The sequence below is a fragment of the Pelodiscus sinensis genome, chromosome 5, assembly GCF_052426305.1.
Source record: "Pelodiscus sinensis isolate ZL-2025 chromosome 5, ASM5242630v1, whole genome shotgun sequence".
Classification (NCBI taxonomy): Eukaryota; Metazoa; Chordata; order Testudines; family Trionychidae; genus Pelodiscus; species Pelodiscus sinensis.
The window spans coordinates 22,507,587-22,529,508 of NC_143056.1; the positions used below are offsets into that span (position 1 = coordinate 22,507,587).

At 43.9% G+C, this 21,922-nt stretch overlaps 1 protein-coding gene across 4 annotated transcripts in view; it reads right to left on the reverse strand.

The window, feature by feature from the left end:
* Positions 1 to 21,922, reverse strand: part of PPP2R5C (protein phosphatase 2 regulatory subunit B'gamma) — a 178,403-nt gene that overhangs the window by 105,584 nt on the left and 50,897 nt on the right. For 2 of the 4 annotated variants that reach the window (XM_006119994.5, XM_006119992.5), the window contains exon 1: positions 7,016 to 7,192. The exons of the other annotated variants lie outside the window; for them this stretch is intronic. In XM_006119994.5, the coding sequence (XP_006120056.1) occupies positions 7,016 to 7,109 (94 nt within the window). In that variant the 5' untranslated portion in view covers positions 7,110 to 7,192. Of the gene's footprint in view, positions 1 to 7,015; positions 7,193 to 21,922 lie in introns of those variants that run through there. 4 annotated transcript variants of the gene reach the window in all.

Below are 21,922 nucleotides of genomic sequence, written 5' to 3' on the forward strand. Positions count from 1 at the left end.
TCTGGGCATGAGGGAGGTGCTTACCTGGCTTCGCGCAAGTGTTGCTCCCAGACAGCCTCCCATTGGCCACAACTCAGGCCAATGGGAACAGCGGGGAAAGCCTCCAAATAGCACATCACTGCATTGCTGTTCCCCCAGCAGGCTACGGGGGAGCAGCAGCGCATGGAGCCGCTTGCTCGGTCTCTCTCTGTGAGCCCGGTCTGGCAGGGAAGGACGGGGCTTTCTTCGCGCACACGCACACCCACACCTCCTCTTTCGCACACACAGCCCTCAGAGCAGGAAGCCTGAGCTGGTGCTTCAGCCTCGTGGCAGTTGCGAACCTGGAATACCAGGGGAGGTTCCCCGCTGTGGAGGGATGTGGGGGGAGAAGGGGTTTAGCTCAAGGGGTGGACCACCTGTAAGGCAGCTGCAAACCAGTTTGAGAACCACTGCTCTAGATAAGACGAGCAGTCCTATGGCACCTTAGAGACTAATAAATATATTATATCATAAGCTTTCGTGGGTAAAACTCACTTTATAAGATGGTGCACGCACGCATGCACGTGTCAGTCTTTAAGGTGCCACAGGGCAACTTGTTTTTAAAATTACAGGCTAACATGACTACCCCTCTGAGTCTAGATAGGACAGTTACCTGTCCATAACTGGTGTTCTTAGAAGTGTGATGTAGGTGTGTGTTCTCGCCACACTTGTGCTGGAAGTTCTTCCCTTAGAAACAGGCAAGGGAGAGTGCCTCTAGTGACCCTGGAGTGACACCTCCTTTGAACACCTATACTGCTTTTTAAAATTTGGCTCTTGATTTACTATTATTCCCAATAAACAAAGTATGAAGTGTGTTTCCTTCATCCATACTCTGCCAATTAAGCAAATAGCCTCCAGGTTCATTAAATAAAACTGTGCCTTTTTGGAAGTGTCAATTTATTTTAAGAATAGGCATGCATTTACAGTACATTTACAAGAATTATTGAAAAATAGTAAAGCTTTCTTTTAAGGATTAAGATATACTAAGATTGAAATATTAATTGGCTATCATCTAATGAATTTATTGCATAGGACACTTCCTATGTTTGTTTGCTGTCAAAGGAACCCAAGAGTGATCTTTTAGCATTCTATATTAAAAACAACATGAAAGTATACAATAAATGTATTATGTATAACAGCTAGAACACATTTATTTTCCTTAAGATCCTGCAGTAGTTATAGAGATTGGAAAACCTTCAACCTCAAACTAAGTAGTTCAAAGACAGCCCAAGTTTAGAGACCACTACATGACCTGTTTGGTGCCATATCTGAACTGAACCCTTGTTTGTACATACCCCTAGTACAATGAAGTCCTGATCTCGATGGGTCCCCTGGGAGCTACCAAAATGCCAACAGTCCAAATGCTAAGGCAGAGATACTTACATCACAAAAGTCACAATTACACCTGGCATTCTTTTTGGCATTGTAGAGAAGCCAAAAAATAAACAGGCACAGAGAATGAATTATCTTCACCTACAGATGGTCCTCCAAGTCAGGGGTGAGACACAATAGCAGGTCAATGCAGAAGAAAAGTTGGCACAGCTATTGGCTATACTGTGCCTCTTCTGCAGAAAGAGGACTCCCAAATATATCAATACAGCATCTTTCACAAAACCTGAATTAACTTAGGAGAAAAAAATCCATCACCAAATCTTTCAGAACTTGCTGCTGCTTCTAGAGGAAAATTTCAATTTTTTTGACTTTACGGTGTGACTTATGAAGATTAGGATTTTAACAGGGTTCAAAAAAGAGCAAGATAGATTAACCGAGTAGGGATGTTAAATTGCAAGTAACTGAATAATTGAATAGTCAATTCATTTTACATCGACTATTCGATTAGTCAATAGGGCACTTCTGCCTTTGAAGTGTAGCTATAGCTCTAGGGCAGCTGCTATACTTCAAAGGTGAAAATGATGTGTGGAGCTGTCAGGCTCCTCACGCCATTTCAAAGTGGCAGCGCCCCGTGAAGCCCGGGATTAGCTGGGGACTTCCCACCCAACCCCAGACTCCATGCGGTGCTGCCACTTTGAAACGCCATGGGGAGCCCAGAGTCAGGCTCCATGCAGCATTTCAAAGCAGCAGTGACACAAAGAGCCTGGAGTAGTGGGGGGAGTCCCCAGCTGATCCCGAAGTCAGTGGGGGGGCGTTCACAGCTGATCCTAGGCTCCACGTGGCGCTGCTGCTTTGAAGTACCACCTAGGATACCAGACACCTGGCAACCCTACCGGACAGTCCAGTATTTGAGCCCTCTGCCCGGTTTAAAAAAAACAAAAACAGACAATACTGGACACATGCACTCTGATTTTTGGGCACCGGACGGAAGCCTGATGTAGGCAGCCCCGCCCCCGCCAGGCTTCTGTGCAATCACAGGCTCCCAGTGGCGTTCGTGGCCCTGCCTCCCAGCTGGGAGTCCCAGGTGGGAGGCGGGGCCGCCGTTGCTGCTGGGTGCCTCTGGTCAGAAGCTTCCATCCCAGCCACTCCCCGCACCTCTGCCAGGCTTCTGTGCAATCACACGTTCCCAGCAGTGTTTGTGGCCCTGCCTCCCAACTGGTTGAGATCACTGCTTATCCTGCATTCTCTCTCCCCCCCGCAACCAAAAAATATTGGGTGTCCGGTATTTTTGGGGAGACCATCTGGCAACCCTAGTACCGCCTCCTCTTCACCCCTCCCCCCTCCTTGCTGCCTCTTTTTGATAGAGGCAGAAGGGGGGGGGGAGAGGTAGGGAGCAGCTAGTCAACTAGGCTGCTGACTATCCGATAAGCATTTGCTTATTCATTTATTACTGATTTCAGTATAAATATGCTGCTTCTGTGCTTAGCCATCTATGGTTGAGGAAGTCCTGGATACCAGGCCAGGGAGCTATTATCCGTCAAAGTTATTAAACACCACCAGTACCCCAAAACCAGAAGTCCTTCTGTGTCTACCCTCAAGGGGAAAAGATGTATCTACTCCCTAGTGCCACAGACCTCATCCTGAGTGCCAAAATCTTAATTGTTCCCTACCCACTTGCCAAAGCCATCTGTACCTTCCTCTCACCTCCACCTGTGACACCAAAAAAGCTCCCCAACCTATAGTGCTTGTCAATAAAACACACTGACAACTCAATGTTTAGGAAAAGTATGACCTAATCACGATAATCTTACTATGGAAATGCCTACACACCTTCAGGCAACAAATTTAATACAATATAATTCAATAAACCTCCAATTTTGAATTAAGAACATAAGAATGCCCTAATCAATGGTCCATCTAGCCCAGAATCCTGGCTTCTAACAATGGCCAGCGCCAGATGCTTCAGAGGGTCTGAACAGGACAGTGCAATTATCAGCAATTATCACATGATCCTCCCTTAATGTCCACTCCCAACTTGTGACAGTCAGCGTTACAGGAATACCTAGAGCAGGGAATTGTGTCCCAGATCATTCTGGCTAAGATTAATAAATTTCACAATGGATATAATTTATTCCTACTGTTTGTTTCCTATCTTTCAACCAGCTACTGATTCATGAGAGGACCTTCTCATGACTACTTACTTTGCTTAAGGGCCATAAGGTTCCAAACTGAAGGCTTTCTTAAAGTTCAAGCATATTATATCAAGGAGATAAATCCTTGTCCATACACTTGTTGACACACTTAAAAAAAAAACCTAACAGTTGCGGAGGCATGATTTCCCTTTTTGAAAGCCATATTGACTCTTCCCCAACATATTTTGTTCATCTGATAATTCTGATCTTTATTAGAATTTCAGCCAATTTGCCTGATACTGAAGTCAGTATTACTGGCTTTTAATTGCTAGGATCACCTCTAAAGTCTTTTTTAAAAAGTCACCTGACATTTTATAAACTTCAGTGAATCAAAAAAATTCAGCATATTATATTGGAAAAATGAGGGAAACCTGGCACAGTGTACCTTGGAGGAGGTGAATGGGAGAGAAGACACAGAGATGGCCTGCCTTCCATCACTTTGGCCTGTATTCCTTTGATTATGGGAGAAAAGTACCTGTTCTCAACCAGTGGATAAAACTTCTTATAAAGCAGTGGTTCTCAGTCTTTCCAGACTACAAGTTGCACCTCACAAAACCGGAATTTTCTGATCTGGCAACAGCTGTGGTTCAGCAAGACCACGGATGTTCCTTGATCAGAGAATCCAGATAGCCTCGTGGCAGGCAGGCAATCCAGGAGGGGCTGGGTTGAATCAGAGGGATGGAGCAGGAGCTGGTGCCAGCCCTTGACAGTCTGCAGCACTGGGACTGGGTTAGGGCAGATCCTGTGCTGCTGGAGGCATGCCAGCGACAGACCGTGGCAGCGCAGGGCCGGGGCCAGAGCCCCAGGCAGCCCGTGGAAGCGGGACCAACAATGGGGGCTGATGGCAGCCCCCAGCAACATAGGCTGGAGCCCCCGGCAGCCCACAGAAGGAGGGCCAGAGTCTGTGGGCTGTCATGGGGCAGGAGCCCACACTCTTGGTAGGCCACGGAAGAGGGACTGGTCCAGGTCTCGAGAAAGCCCCAGCAGCACAAGGCAGCGAGGGGCCCGAGTCCCAGACAGCCCATGGAAGCCAGCCTCCAGCAGACTGTGGTAGTATGGCACTGGAGCTTATGGTAGTGCAGGCCGCTGAAGTCTGGTAGACAGTCCAGCTGGGGCAGCAGCAGTGGGGTCAGCAACTCTGTAGGAAACCCAGCAGGGACTGAAGGGAGTCCCGCTGTGCCCCTTCCCTCCTCCCCCCAGCTGGCAGAGTCAGTGGCTAGGAGCTGTGCCATGGAACCATCTCTAGTCCAGTAAATTCCCTGGTTTGGGACCAGTAAAATCCCAAGGGTGCCGGATAAGAGATGTCCAACCTGTACTGTACCCCTTTCAGAAGTCTGATTTGTCCTGAGTACCTTCAAGTTTCACCTCACTTAACTGCTTGCTTACATTAATCAGACAAATGTCACAGCACATTGTTACTGAAAAACTGCTTATTTCTCATTTTACCACAATTATAAAATACATCTATATCTCATTCGATATAATGGAATATAAAGACTGCATTTACATTTAAGTGTACAGTATGTAGAGCAGCATAAACAAGTCATTGTATGATATTTTGATTTGTACTGACTTCACTAATGCTTTTTCTGTAGCCTGTTGTAAAACTAGGCAAATGCCTAGATCAGTGGTTCTTAAAGTGTGTCTGTGGACCACTAGTGGTCCCCAAACATCTTGCAGGTGGACCACGGACTTAGAGCTCAGTCTCTCCCTCCCAAGAGAGGGGAGGCTGAGTTAACACTTCAGCTCCACACACACCCTGCAAGGTTGGACCACCAGTGCCAGCTTCCTACACAGGAGATGTGGGGAAGGGAGAGAGGAGTCCTGAGTCTAATAGTCTGGATCTCTGTGATGCTGCTCCTCATACCTGGGGGAACAGCATTACAGGAATCCCTCCCCTGGAGGCTTTACCTGCTGCTCCCATTGGCTGGAATCCTGGCCAATTGTAGTGGGGGGCAGTGCCTGGTAGCAGTTGGGGGTGTGGAAGCAACTAAACGCCCCCCACCATCCCACTCATACCCAGACCCCCATCCCACTCCTGCACCCTCCCCTTCTAGACGCCCCCCCCCACCCGCAGCCTGCTCCTGCACCCTCCCCCCTGCCCAGACACCCACACCACTCCTGCACCCATTATGTCATCATGGGTGGTGGCTGGTGGTCTGGGGAAAGGCTTGCATTGAGTGGGGTGGGCCATGAACCAAAAGGTTTGAGAACCACTGATCTAGATCAGTTGACATACTCCCTGCAAGGACTCTGCATACCCCTGGAAGAAAAACCACTGTTTTAGAGCACTCCACAATCCAATGTTATCTCTTGGAATACATCCAAAAATCTCATTTCAAGCAGCAGAGTGATACTAACTGTTTAAAAGTTATCACAAGGAATTATAATTTTTCATTATTAAATCGGGGATGCAGGTTTTCCAACAGGAATTCTTTGGCATTTATAGCAAAATGCGTTAAATACAGGAAATCTACGTATAGTGTGCATCTGAACAATGTAGCTTATGCCAGGAAAAGCTGAAAAGACTAGCTGATGTACTATTATTTCAGCTGTTTCTTTGATAAAGATTGAATGCAATTGTTCAAGTTGTCCTCATCACGTCCAATAAATGTTTTGGACTCACAAAAAGAGTTATGAAAACAAAGTGAATGAAAGAATGGATATTTTAAAAAAAAAACATTTTAAGGTAATTTGCTACTTTTAAAAAACAGAAATGTAGCAATGCCAGGCATTAATAACTGTAAGATATACAATGTATTTTTGCTACCTACCCACCATACCTATTTTTGTTTCAGATATAGAAATATTAAGAAACGTAAATTAACGTTTCATAGAATAGGAATGTACCGCAGATTAAATACCCAACAACTAAAATATTTAATATTCAAATTACAATAGCCAATTTTTGCACAACAGCTTGTTTGTTACAGTAAAATAACAAAACCATAAACACTTCTAGGAAGTGCCTTTTAATAGATATCAGATATATTTAATATAAATTCTGGGTATTTTTCCAGTAACAACTTAGTTCAGTTACTGTCAATAATGATTTTAGAGGCATTCTAGTTTGTTCACACAGAAAAAGCACTGCAGCACTCTGAACACTTCCATTATGCTACACAAACTGTGCGTATTGATAACTTAGTTCTGCCCTGCCCCCCACCCAATACCTTTCTGGAGTAGTGACTTCACATCCTTTGACATCAGCACAGCTAGAACGGGGGATGGGAGAGTCACAGTAGAAAGCAGTAAAACCTGCTTTTAACTATACAAGCAATGCATCTCTAAATTGTCCAAATAGCATTTAATACAAAACTGATTTCCAAATTCCACAATTACATTGAGGCTGCATCAAAACCGAATAAATTCTGCTACAAAGGACTTCCTGCTTTCCTTATCTGAAAATCACAATAGCCATTTATTAGCTAGCCACACACAATTTCAATTCACTGAAACACACAATAACTCACCTCTAATATGTAAAAGGGCCACGGGCTGAAAAGGCCCATTGGAATTGGCTGCATCAACCACCATCCTGCTGCCAGCTTTATTACATGTCAACATCTAGGCTTCAGCAGAAAAGGCAATGTACTCCTTAAGGCAAGAAACCAGCCTCCATTTTAGTTTAAAAAAAAAGGAAACTGAAGCTCTCCGCAGCTGGAGGGAACTGGCTAGTTAGTGATGTAAGCAGTCAGGAGAAATCTGATTGGCTAATAGCAGCAACTTAAAATGACACTAAAAAGCTGCAAATGAAAAAAGGCTTCTGTGTGGCTGTCACTGCATTAAGCTTGTATGTTTTTCTGCTTTCTCTTATGCCTCCATTCATCAGTAATTTAAGCAGAGAGCCATTTTCTCAGCATACTCTCATGAGCTAAACCTGCAGCATAAACAAACTTATCTTGACAAAGGAGCTTGAACAAATTACTGTAAACTTTCATCCATGATGATTTTACTGTTGGCACTTAGAGCATTGCATATAATGTGCACAACATATACGTGTGTAAAGTGTTAAGCATAGTGCACATACATGTGCTGAAAACACAAAAGTTCAGACATTTTCTGTTAACAATTGTCACACTCTCAAAAGCCATGAATCTCATATATTTACCTTACTGTATTCAAATAATTAAATCTAGCATGAAAGATTAAATTTCAATGCTGTACCTCCTAATTAGTCGTGCCAAATAAATCAATACACACCAAATGAATAAATAACTTTAGTAAGCAGTTAATTGGACACTTCATAGAAAACTTTGCTAAGTTTTCTGTTAAGATAAAATTCTTCTTTTATACCTCATTTTTCTTCCTTATATCCTTATTAAGCAGAAAGGTAGGCACCTTTAAATTTAATCTAAAATATAACCTGTTGTAAAAATCAAGATTTTATAAAAACAACTTTCCATCATTTCACTTTTCAAAATTCAAATAATCATGTTTGTTTAAAAATACTGAAACCCAAACATTGCACTACTAAGAACCTGAAAACTACATGAAAACTAAACAAGTGAAACTCAAAATTGATTGTCCAAGCAAAGAAAAAAACATTATAGCAACAAGGATAATGATTTAAGCTTTTAACTTTTATATAATCATAGAAAAATAGGCTTGAAAGGGACCTCAATAAGTTGTTAAATCTAGTGTTCTGCACTGAATCTGGACTAAGTATATCTAGGCCAGGGAATGAGGAAACTTTTTTGGGTTAAGGGTTGCTGACCCACAGAAAAATTAGTTGGGGGCCACATAAGAGGAAGAAGCAAAGCAAAAAACAACCCACAACCAAACCCTCAGTTACATGAACCCCGACTGAGAATAGGAAAGATACTCCCCACATTCTCTTTGTACACCAGAGGGGCCCAGTCTCGTAAATTTTGTGTAGCTATGGCTAATATCATGGTAGGCAATAGGGGGTAGGATTGCCAGATGGTTTCAACAAAAATACTGGGTCACACTTGACATTACATCACAATCTACATTACATCTTATTTAGAAGATACCAGACATTTATATTTTCTCATATATATTTTCTCAATTTGTTTCCCAAACAGAAAGCTCAAATACTGGACTGTCTGATTCAAAACGGGACACCTGGCAACCCTAATAGGGGGAAAGGAACACCAGTGCAGGTTCCCCAATGCTGGGGAGAGCGCACTGAGCCTTAGGGGCTAGATCCAGGCAAGTCAGGGGCCACATCTCTTTGTACACCAGAGGGGCCCAGTCTCGTAAATTTTGTGTAGCTATGGCTAATATCATGGTAGGCAATAGGGGGTAGGATTGCCAGATGGTTTCAACAAAAATACTGGGTCACACTTGACATTACATCACAATCTACATTACATCTTATTTAGAAGATACCAGACATTTATATTTTCTCATATATATTTTCTCAATTTGTTTCCCAAACAGAAAGCTCAAATACTGGACTGTCTGATTCAAAACGGGACACCTGGCAACCCTAACAGGGGGAAAGGAACACCAGTGCAGGTTCCCCAATGCTGGGGAGAGCGCACTGAGCCTTAGGGGCTAGATCCAGGCAAGTCAGGGACCAGAGGTTCTCCACCCCTGATCTAGACCAACCCCAACAGGTGTTTGTATAACCTGTTCTTAAAATCCTCCAATGATGAAGATTCCACAACCTCCTTAGGTAATAAGTTCCAGTGCTTAGAATGCTTACAGTTAGGAAGGTTTCCCTAATGTTTAATCTAGATCTCTGTGCTGCAATATAAGACCATTAAAATATACTATTATTTACAACAAATGTAAGTTGACAGTACCCCTTAAACACAAATATTTAAAAGATCATTTCTCCTTATTACTTCTTATCCTTCCCACACACTAAGGTGGAATTCAGAGAAATAAATGCATTATAATACTTACATTTTCCCCAAAAAGTGGTCTCTAATATAATGCAAATATTTAAGGTCTAGCAGCACCAGCCCGATCAAACATATGTCTAGGAAAGGGGTATGTGAGAGAGGAGAAAAAAGGATTGCACTTTTTATGTAACAGGTGGTGACAAGAACTCAAGTTTCCTATTCTTCAAAATTAACAAACTGTAGAAAGCATTTTAAAGACTTATTCCTGTTTCTCAGAATACATGAAAATAATGTGTGCATATTTTAATCAAGATGAGTATTTACTCCCAACACAGCAAACACTACCACAGGATTAGGCCTGTAACAAAACAATATTTAAAATCAAAAATAGAAATTAAAATGACAGCTCTGTGTAATGACGGGACTATAATCACCTGACAATTTACTTACTTGCTACCTCCGTACACTACTGCCTGTAAATTAGAGCTCACTACACCACACATGCTGTCTGCACTCAGAACAAAATACCACAATCATCACATCTTGGTGAAGCAAAGGAGGAGACATTTTGTGATAAAGCTCATAGACTCATAGATTTTAAGGTCAGAAGGGACCATTATGATCATCTAGTCTGACCACCTGCACACTACAAGCCACAGAATCTCACCCATCCTCTCCTAGAATAATCCTCTCACCTATCTCTCAGATATTGAAGTCCTCAAATGGTTTAAGAACCCCAAGATGCAGAGAATCCTCCATGCTACAGAGGAAGGCGAAAAACCTCTAGGGCCTTTGCCAATCTATCCCGGAGGAAAATTCCTTCTCGACCCCAAATAAGGCGATCAGCTGAAGCCTGAGCATGTAGGCAAGACTCACCAGCCAGACACCCAGGAAAAAGTTTAATTATTAGGTTTAATTATTTTTAACTGGTTTAATTATTTTCACAAATGTTTTTCAACAGCAGAATTCTGTCAGTCCTGCCTTTTCGTGTATCCAAAGTAAAAAATGTAGTCATTTTATAATACGTCAAGATGCATCACTAAAGGCAATTTTAACTATGCAGTTTCATTGGTTCCGACTAGAAGTGTTAATCAGTTAACTTAAGCAACTAACTCAAATATATTAATTTTAATTACAACACAAAATACAAAGTGTACAGTGTGTACATATTTGCATTGTAAAAAAGAAAATATTTTTCAATTTATCTCATACAAATTAGGGATGTCAAGGTGTCACAATTAACCGATAAGCCAGGGCTTATCAATTAATCCTGTCAACTACACATTCTCACACACACACACACACGCACGCACGCACGCACCCACTACCTTACCTGTTGCTGCCTCCATATCAGCGGGAAGCCAGTTTTTAAACTAGCTCCACCTGAAGATTGGCTCCCACCTACCACCCCATGCTGCCGTATCAGAGGTAGCAGTGTGGGGTGGCAGAGGGCTTCCCGGGGGTGGGAGTGCACTGGCTCCACCTCCGGGGACTACTGAAAAGTTGTATAACCACTAAAATTTTGATGCGGTTACATGACTGTTCAATCACATGCTATCTAACATCCCTACATGTACTGTAGTATAATCTCTTTATCGTGAAAATACAACTTAGAAATGCAGATTTTTTTTAATAAAGTGCACTGAAAACTAAAACAATATAAAACTTTACAGCCTTCAAGTCCAATGAATCCTGCTTATTGTTCAGTGACTTGCTAAGCCAACAAGTTTATTTACATTTACAAGAGAATGCTGTCACCTGAAAGTAAGAACGAGCTTCAACAATGCAAATATTTGTGATTAGGAATATTATAAGGTACTTATGTGCGCTGTAATTGAAAATGTAGAAAAATATCGAAAGTATTTATTATAAATTTAAATTGGTATTTTATCACTGTTTAACAATGTGATTAAGATGGAAATTGTAACTTTTTAAAATCGCATTATTAAAGACACCAGATCTGGCCCACAGACACTGCGGGGAGCCCCAGGATAGCTCCCCCCACTTGCCTACCCCCCCGCATGCCACTCAGAAAACAATGAGCATGCGGGGGGGGGGGGGGGCGCTTTGGTGCTGCTCCCGCCCCCAAAACAATCCCACTGGCCAGTTGCTTGTTTGAACAACAGGCAGCCAAGAAGCACCACACCCCCACCCCTCCAGAGCTTGTAGTTATTCACAGAGTACATGGCTGTAACCTGTGCAGGTGAGGGGCAGGCAGGCAGCTTTTGAAAGGTGCTGGGCTGCTGGTCAGGAATGAGGAAGTTACTCACCTTGGTGCAGTAACGAAGATTCTTCCAGTTGTGTCCCCCCACGGGTGCTCCACTCTAAGGGTCAGGTCCTCCCAGCGTCACAGATTGGAATTTTCCTTGAGCAGTGACCTGCCAGACCATGCATGTGCGGAACGCGCTCCGTGCCATTCATGCCCTTTTGATGTCTCGCACAGTCCAGCTCCCATTAGTTCCTTGAGTATGCCCCTGTAAGATATGAGAAATCCAAGGCGGGGAGGAGGGCTGGTAGTGGAGCACCCATGCAGACCCACATCATGAAGAACCATCCTTACTGCACCAAGGTAACTTCCTCCTCTTCTTTTTCTTCAAGTGATGACCCTGTGAGTGCTCCACTCTAGGTGAATACTTAGCAGTACTCAGTTTAACTGGTAGGTAGGCCTCAGATTAAGGGTTGAGAACAGTAGACAAGACAATGGAGGCCACAGTAGTATCAATCATTAGAGAGTCTCCAGAAGTGCATAGTGCTTAATAAATGTATCATTAGTGGACCACATAGCCAATCTGCAGCTATCTCCGAGGGGAACCCTATGGAGAAACATTGTAGAAGTCGCCGTCACTCTTGTAGAGTGTGCTCTAATGGTTTGAGGTAGTGGTTTGTTCTTCATCAGGTAACATTGTGTGATGCATGACACTATGATCTTGGAAATGTGTTATGACAATAGCGGACATCCCTTATTGCGTTCCACTATGGAGATAAATGATCCAATTTGTGGAAAGGCTTCGTCCTGTCATATAGAATGCCAGGGCTCTCCTTACGTCCAATAAGTGAAGTACTATCCTTTGCTGTGGAGTGTGGCTTAGGGTAGAACAAAGGGAGTACGATAGGTTCGTTCACATGAAAGTCCGAACAAACCTTGGGAATAAATGAAGGATGGGGACAGTGTCACACTGTCTCTGTTAAAGATGGCATAAGGCTTTAGGGCTGCTAGCTAGCTAACTCAACGGGCAGAGGTAATTGCCAGTAAGAAGACTACTTTTAGCGTCATAATTGACAGCAGGCACATAGTACAGGGTTCAAACGGTGGGCGAGTAAGGGTGTCTAGCACCATTTCTAAGTTCCACAATGGTGGTGGTGGCCTGTGTGGTGGATATAGATTGGAAAGGCCTTTTAGGAACCTCTTCATGATGGGACGGGCGAAGACTGACCATCCCTCTACTCGCTGGTGAAATGCAGTGATAGCTGAGAGATGTACCTTTAAGGAAGACAGAGCTAGACCAGCCCTTCTGAGGGACAGTATAAAGCCCAAAATTTCATGTAATGGTGCATTGTGTGGATCTAGATTTTTGTTAGTGCACCATATAGAGAATCTACGCCATTCCTGCAGATAGGCAGTTTTAGTAGATTGTCTTACGCTATTCAAAAGCGCTTCCTTCACCTGGTCAGAGCATTGTTGTTCCTCCTGGTAGAACCAGTGATGAACCATAATGCGAGATGCAGCAGTTGAAGTTCCTCTGCTCTGAGTCAGGAGATCATGTTGAATTGGAAGGTAGTAAGGAGGCAGAGGAGACATCAGATAGAGATTGGGAAACCATATCTGACACACCCAAAATGGGTTCTATAAGGGTGACTCTCGCCTTGTTTCTGGTGATCTTCGCCAGCACCTTGGGGATTAATGGGATAGGAGGGAAAGCATATAAAGTGGATCCTTCCAATGGAGAAGAAAAACATCCCCTAGAGAGCCTGGTCCGATCCCTGCTCTTGAGCAGTAATAGTGACACTTCTCATTCTTATAGGAAGAGAAGGGGTCTATTTTCGGAATGCCCCAGCATTGGAAGATGGATTGTAGGACACGAGGGTACAGTTCCCATTCATGGTAGGGGGCAAAGTGTCTGCCAAGGGTGTCTGCTGTTGTATTATTTACTCCTGGCAGGTATGAAGCTACAAAGGTGATATTTCATATGCACCAATTCCATAATCGGACCGCTTCTGTGCATAGAATGTGGGACAGGGTGCTTCCCTGGCGGTTGATGTAATATACCGTTGCCATATTGTCGGTTAATACTCTAACAACCTTTCCCTGAATGTGCATTACAAAATGCTTGCATGCACTGAATACAGCTCTGGGCTCTAATAAATTGATATGGAAAGAAGTCTCGTGTGGTCTATCATCCTTATATTGGCATGCATTCATATGGGCACTCCATCCAAGGAGGGATGCATCAGTAGTTATGTGCACATATGGTTGGTCTCGATGAAAAGGTACTCCTGCTAACAAATTGTGGGAATTGGTCCACTATGTGAGAGACTGTACAAAGCGAGACGGAGAAGAGACCCGCATGTACAGTTGCTTCTTGTGATGATGAGTATAGACCGTCGCAAGCCAATGCTGGAGACAGCAAAGGTGCAAGCGGGCATAGTCAACCACATAAGTTGTAGCAGCCATGTGACCCGTAAGTTGGAGACAGGCGAGTATGGGGACTGTGGGACTGATGGTAACCAACTCTTGGATTGCTTGGAATCTCTGCATGGGGAGTTATGCCCTTGCACATACTGAATCCAGGTGCGCATCTATAAATTCTAGAGATTGTGTAGGTTGCAGTGTTGATTTTTGTATGTTGAGTATAAGGCCCAACAAGCTGAATGCTTGTTTGATCGTTGCAACCATGCGATGAGTATCTACTTCCAACATGCTTTTCACTAAGCACTAGTCGAGAGACGGAAAAATGATCATGACTTCTCTGCGAAGGTAAGCCGTGACAACAGCTAATGTCTTTGAAAATACTCTGGGAGCCAAGGAAAGGCTGAATGGTAGCACCCGGTATTGATAATGATCTGTACCCACTATGAAACAGAGGAACTGTGTGCGCGGGGTGAATAGTTATGTGGAAATAGGCATCCTGCAAGTCGAGGGCTGCAAACTAGTCTCCCTTCCCTAACGCTGGAATTCTTGGCGCTAGGGAAACCATCTTGAATCATTGCTTTCATAAATATCGATTCAGTCTGCGGAGGTCTAAAATAGGCCTCCATCCTCCTGTTTTCTTCAATGTGAGAAAATGGGAATAAAACCCCTTGCCTCTGAAGTCCTTGGGTACTATTTCCACTGATCCTAGGCTTAGCAGTTGCTGTACCTCCTGCTTTAGTAGGTCTTTGAGAGAGGAGTCCCTGAAGAGGAATGGGGGGGGGGGAAGTGTGGTAAAGGGGATGGTATACCCTGATGTTCTAATTTTGAGGACCCAGAGGTCCATTGTGGTAGCAGCCCAGCGATGGCAGAAAGAAAGACTTTAAATGATGATAAAAGACTGTGGTGCTTCGGGAGAGATGGGACTATTTTGCAGACCCTTGTCCAACAGGTCAAACTTGCTACTTGTTCACCCGGTTGCCGGTATAACAAGCACCCTGTGATCATCCCTTCTGCGGATGTTGCTTGCCCTTAGATTGGTCAAAAGGGCACTGTTGGTATCTGGGGTAGGAGAACTCCCGCTGCTTTTGATATGGGTATTGCTTTCGATGGTATGGGGGAGTCTATATCCTGAGTGTTCGTAGTGTTGTCCTACAGTCTTTACTAGAATGCAACACCTCGTCTGTCTTTTCAGCAAATAATTTGTCTGTCAAAAGGAAGATCTTCGACCTTCGACTGCAGCTCATGATGGACCCCCGCCAGTTGTAGCCAAGAAGTTCTCCTCATAGCTACGGAGATAGCTGTAGCCCTGGTTAGTGTGTGTTCTGTCCAGCACTATTTGGAGGGCTGTTATAGAAGTGTAGCCCTCCTGAACTATGGACTTTAGAATGGTTCTCCTAGATTCAGGTAAGTGTTCAAACGTGAGTTTGGTGTAATTATCCAAATTATGATTAGAAAGCAATGCTGCGAAGTCAGCCATACACAAGAGTAAGGTTGAACAAGAATAGTTCTCTGCCAGCAAGGTCCATGCATTTATCTTCTTCTGCCATGTTTCTGTATTGAGGGAGTTTGGATCTGTGCTGAGCCGTGTCTATCACCGATGAGGGTGGGAGAATAAGAAGTCAGCTCCCTTTGGAGGGACAAAATATCTTTTGTCCGCTCTTCTGTTAGTTGGTGGTGCTGATGCTGGAGTCTGCCAAATTTAATCAGCTACTTCCATGATGGCCTTGTCAATTGGTATTGCAACTTTTCCCCATTGTGATGGTTGAAGATTCTTAAGCAACTTGTGTTGCTTTTCAGGTACTTCTGTTAGAGTGATGTCCTGAGATACAGCCACCCTCTTAAAGAGCTCCTGAAATTGCCTAAGATCATCAGTAGGGGATTGGTCACCAGGGATGACTGCTTTGTCAGGGGATGACGATGACTGGTCAGTTGGTGAAACGTCTGGTGGATGCTACTCCACCTCAACCTCTGATAAGTGCCCTTCTTCCAGTTCAGAATGGAGCACCATAGAGGGAGCACTGAGTGATGATCTCATGACCCCATAGGTATGAGAGGATCGAGGGGCAACTGAGGGAACACCGGAAGCCTGGTAACTGACAGCAAGAATAGTCATAGGTGAGGTAATAAGCATGTCGAGGTGGGTCATGTCTAGAATAGTACAAGTAGAATGTGGGTGTGGTGGCACATTGGGGTTTTTCTGCCTTTTGCACTCCCATAGTGGCATGAACAGACTTTTCCAGCCAGTAGAACAGAGAGAGTTTATTACTTTTTTAGGATACAGCACAACATAGATGTAATTTGGTTACAGGGCAGGCCTAGGATGCCTTAGCCCCCCTTGAGATGGGGGAGATTGGGCACCTAAATTCCAGCCCCTTGCTTAGGCTGCTTTTTTCATGATACCAGACAAACTAAAAACTTTTTTTTTAGCTTTGCCTCCCAACCGGGTGTTGGCTTTTGCCCTTTTTTTTTTTTTTTTCCCTGGGAGGCTGAGCCTGGGTGTTTGGGTTAATACACATTTGGCAGAGCTAGTGAGAATTTTCCATCATAGCGCAGGGGGACCGCGGGTTACAGAGCAGACAGCACCCCCACTACGTCACAGTGGGTCTATGGTAAAATCGTGTCAGAGAAGCGTAACAAGATGAGTATCTGGTTCTGTGATGCATCTGGTGGTGTACCGGAAGATGAGGAGACTGTGGTGATCCCCTTGAAGGAGGAGGAGGAGGAGAATGATGTGAATATCTTGTGTAGGTGGATGGTGATGAACAGTATCTCAATGGGTGACATCTGGTTTGCCCAGGAGGGGAACAGCCCCTGTTATCTGCTGGCAGATGAGTAGAATATAGAGACAGCGGTGCCAAAGACAGTTCCGGTGAAAATGTCAGCAATTTGGGGCTCATTGGTAGTATTGAAATGGACTGATAAGGTGTTTTCTTGGGTGCGGAGGGGTGTAATGAGATGTATGGTGCTTAGGATATACATGCTGTCTGCATCAAAGCCCTTGGCACTGGAGAAGTAGTCATATGAATGGACAGTGCTGAAGCGCGCGGCACCGAGGTCTGTGGTGCCGATAATGTCGATACGTGGATAATCTGTGCTGATGTAGTCGGTGCCGATGTTGTTGGCTGATGTTGTCTGCACATGCACTGTTGATGCCAATGTTGTTGGTACCGAAATAATCGGTGCTGCTGCTGGAGGTGCCGACCGATGGACCGTTATGACCACTGATGGTGCCGTTTTGGATTTGTCGGTATTTCAGCTCAGAGAGGGACTCATGCTTGGGGGCCGCAGTGCCAGATGTGCTGGGCTTATCACTGACACTTACATGAGTTGCCGGTAAAGAGCGGGCTGGTGATGCTCTTTTGGACCGGAGCTGACTGTGGGACAACAGCCTTTCTTTTCTCTGCTCTCGGGGTACGTCTACACTAGCCCCCTAGTTCGAACTAGGGAGGTGAATGAAGGCGACCGAAATTGCTAATGAAGCGCGGGGATGTTCTCATTCCACGAGGAGTAACAGTTAATTCAAACTAAGGGTTTATCTCGGAAACCTGCTTCTCTGCCGCGTATAGACGCAGGCAGTTACTTCGGGCTAGTCAGTTTCCAAAATGGCGACCAGACGGGAATATACTAATCAAGCGTGAGATATTTAAATCCAGCGCTTCATTAGCAATTTCGGTCGCCCTCATTAGCCTCCCTAGCTTGAATTAGGGGGCTAGTGTAGACGTACCCTCGGAGACTGCAGAGTGGAGACAATGGGAGAATGTTCTGGCTGTTAAAGCACCTTGTCAGAAAGGAACATCTTTATTCTCATCTCCCTGTCCTTACACGCTCTGACTGTCAACTTGGCACAATGGGCTCATTTTGAGACACATGAGCCTCGCCAAGGCACTTAATGTACTTGGTGTGCCTGTCCAATGCAGGCATGGCATCATAACATGTGGTGCATTTCTTAAAACCGGGGGAACCCGGCATAGCTAACTATAAACTATTTTAAGAAAAATAATAACTGGGTTTTGTTTTAACTATATTAACTAAGAAACTAACTATGAATAACAACTATATACTATATTCCTGTCAGGATTTTCCTGAGGAGTCACGCTCGCTCTGTCTGTGACCGCGGGAGGCGAAGGAGGAACTACTGGGAGCCGGACCATGCGAGACATCATCAAAAGGGTGCAAATGGTGCAGAGCGTGTGCTGCACATGCGCAGTCTGGCAGCTCACTGCTCAAGAAAACTCCCATCTGCGGCACTGGGATGATTTGATGCCTACAACGGAGCACCCACAGGGACATCACTTGAAGACCACCACCCAGGTGTGTCTAGACTACAGAGTTTTGTCGACAAAAGTGGACTTTTGTCGACAAAACTATACTTGCGTCTACACTACCGCTGAGTTCTGTCGACATAACGTCGACAGAACTCAGCAGTTTTGTCGACGCTGGTAAACCTCATTTTACGAGGCATAACGCGTTCTGTCGACAGAGGGTGTTATTGCATGTAAACTGTCCTTGCGTCTACACTGCCATGTCGACAAAGCAGCTTGCTTTGTCGACAGAACTGAATGTAGTGTAGACGCTCTTTGTCGACAGAAGCTTTGTCAACAGTATCTGTCGACAAAACTTCTGTCGACAAAACCCTGTAGTCTAGACGTACCCCCAGGTAAGCCTCCTGGCCAGAGCCTGCCTCTGGTATCCCAACCCTTCTCTTTCCCAACCCTCTGCCCCCTTCCTGCACCTATATCCCCTCCCAGATCTGGCACCCCAATCGCCTGCCTCAGATCACAATCCCTTCCTGCCCTAGCTCACCACACAAACCTCTGCATCCCCTCCTGTATCCCAATTTCCTGCCCTAGATCACAACCCAAACCCCTGCACTCCAATCCAGTGCCCCAGGTCAACTGTCTCCTTCACTCAAACTCCCTCCCAGAACCCCACTCCCTCCTGCATCTCAATCCCTTATCCCAAGCTCCCTTCTGCACCCAACCTCTATCCCAGACCCTGCACCTCCTCCTTTAATATCATGGAAGAGTGTGGCCCACAACCACTTACCAAATTCTTGGAGTGGCTCCCCTGCATCAAAAATTATTGCCCAACCCGTAGTTTGTGCAAATTAACAAAGATAAAGAGTTAGCTTTGTTGTAAGACATGTGAATATATTTGTAAGTTACGATTCCTAATACTGGGCTCTTTCAAAAGAAGAATAAGGTGCAATATAGGAAGTGTCCAGTCATGGGCTTTTCTGAAAACACTTCTACCTGAAATTTGATTTCCACCATCACCTCTAATTTCAGTTGAAGGAAAGGAATCTTTTTTTTTTTTTTTTTTTTTTTTTTAAAGAAAAAAGCGCAACCAATAAGTCTTAACTAAAAAGAGGGTTGTTTCAGACTGATAATTTCCTTATTCACACACGTGCATCAGTGACCTAGAGGTATTTTTGAAGGAAATCTCATAAAAGTAATGTGTCCCCTCAATCAGGGGAAAGAATCTCAGTAAAATCTAACCCATAAATTTAATGATAGGATTCAGAGATTCCAAAAAAATGTTCAAAGAGCAAAAGAGAGGGGTTTCTGTAATGTTGGGAAAAGGAAATCAATGCCCAGCATAATATTTTTTGAGAAATCTCAAAGCATTTAGAGTCTCAATGCTTTCAAACAGAGAAATAATCTGCACTTGAATACAATATATTTTATACTGAATCAAAGGAAGAAGGAAAATCAAGATCAATAGTGACCAAACTTTCTGTCATCCACCCCCTTCCATTACCATAATGAAATCTGTCCACTCTCCCTTCAAGAAGTAAGGATTTTAGATACTGTTGAATTCAATCGTATAACCGCACAAAATCTTAGTGGTTACATGATTATTCAATGGTCCCCAAGGGCAGGGCTGGCAGCCAGTGCGCTCCTGGCCTCACTCCGGGGAGCCCCCTACTACTCTGCTGCCTCTGATACAGGTGCTTGCCATTGGGATTAAGCTTTTCCCCTAGCAGAGAGAAGATCTGTGAGTTGGGGGTACTGTAGAACAACTGCCCATTTGTGGATCTTCTTACCAATGGAGCAGAAAGAGGCTATGAGGTGCTCTATCTAATCATAATGGGTAATGGTAGAAGAAGCAAAAGAGAAAGGTTGGTAAACTGACATCCCATTCCTCAAAATATCAGTCAGAAGGATGGAGAGGGAAGGGCAGAGAGAGAATATAGTTAATCGCTACACCAAAAATGTTTAAAAATCAGGACAGCAACTGATAAGGGAGGGTGGGAGTGTATATATGCACGTGCACATGCTGAGCTGCTACATTCAGAAGCAGGCATTCCAGAGTGAGGGGAGAAAGTATGTGACCAAGCCCCATGGACAAGTTTGAGTTGCATCCTGTATCTGCAGGAAGGCAGGACAGGCTAAATGTCTTCAATTAAGCCAGAGTCAGACTCCAGAAATATATTAACCTATAGTTTTTTGGACTCTTATTACAGCCTCCTGAAAATACACTCCAACACCAAGAGCACTGTCTTCATAACACAGGGCTCCTTATTTTTAATTGTCATTTTTAATTGCCACTGTTCCTTCTTGGCGGAATCTGGTATCAATACTCTGATACCCAAGAGTCCACCAACCTCAACAGATTTAGTTTTTACAAATACAGGCAGTCCCCGGGTTACGTACAAGATAGGGACTGTAGGTTTGTTCTTAAGTTGAATTTGTATGTAAGTCGGAACTGGTACATATTGTAGGGGAAACTCTAGCCAAACATTTCTCCAGAGCTCAGTTTTATTCTCCCACACCTCACTTCCCTCAGTCCTTTATTCTCAAGCTGAGGTGTCTTCTGAGAAAAGCTGCTCTGCGTCTCCCTGGTCTGCTGTGGGGGGCGCTAGCTTCGCGTCTCCGTGGTCTGCTGGGGGGAAGCAGCTAGTGCGGGGTTGCCTCACTCCGTTTGTAAGTAGGGATCTGATGTAAGTCGGATCCATGTAACCCGGGGACTGCCTGTAAATCCATGTGGTCTGGTAGAGCCTTTGTGGCAGCTCTCTCAAGTTGGAACTTTTGCCTCACTAATGAGCAGAGCATACTAAGCAACTACTTAGCACCCCAAGTACCTCAAGGGTCCGCCTATTCATTGGGATAGGGAAAATATTCCTAATTAGGGCTCCCAATGTCCAAAAGTAACTGTTATTTTCTTTCATTTCAAAACTTAAGATTTCTCATCAAGTATATTTTATATGCTGATTAATCATCAAATTCTTCAAGAGTATTTGTCAATCCCAGAATTTGTCTTCCTTTAAAGAAATAGTTTTCAAGGGAAGATAGTGATAGCCTTCTTGTGTGTCTACCAATAATTGGCAATACTGGATTCCTGCTTGCTAGAACAACTCCACAGTTTTAAAAAAGAGCTGCTCCTATGGATTTCTTAAAGTCCTTCAAATCTATTGATGGAATTTATAATGCCGCAGAGCATCTGAAGACCAAAATACACAGCAAATTCCTCAAAAATTAACTTATCACCCTGAAAACATTCAAAAGCACAAGTTATCAAAGGACAGTTGAACTGAAAAAAGTTAAACACAAAACAAACAGGAAAGCTATGTACAAATTTGTATTTTGCATCGCTGTTATGTCTCAAATTAAGATTTAAAAAAATATATTTTAGACAATATATGTTCTGAATAGCCTTGTGTAGGAACTTAAAAAAAAAAGAGAGATCTTTAAGAGTCCAGAAAAACTTGCACAGAAGAAAGAGTATTAACTATCATGAACAGGTATAAGTCTATTGCTTACATTTAACACTGCAAAGTACTGAGTTAAACTGGATACACATCCTTCTTGCTCAGGTGCACTTGTGAGCTACATAAATACCTTCAACTATCCAAACATCTGCTACCTACAGGGCTAGATTACTCAGTTTTGCCTAAAACTTTAAAATCTTCAGCACAACTATATACTCCTTGG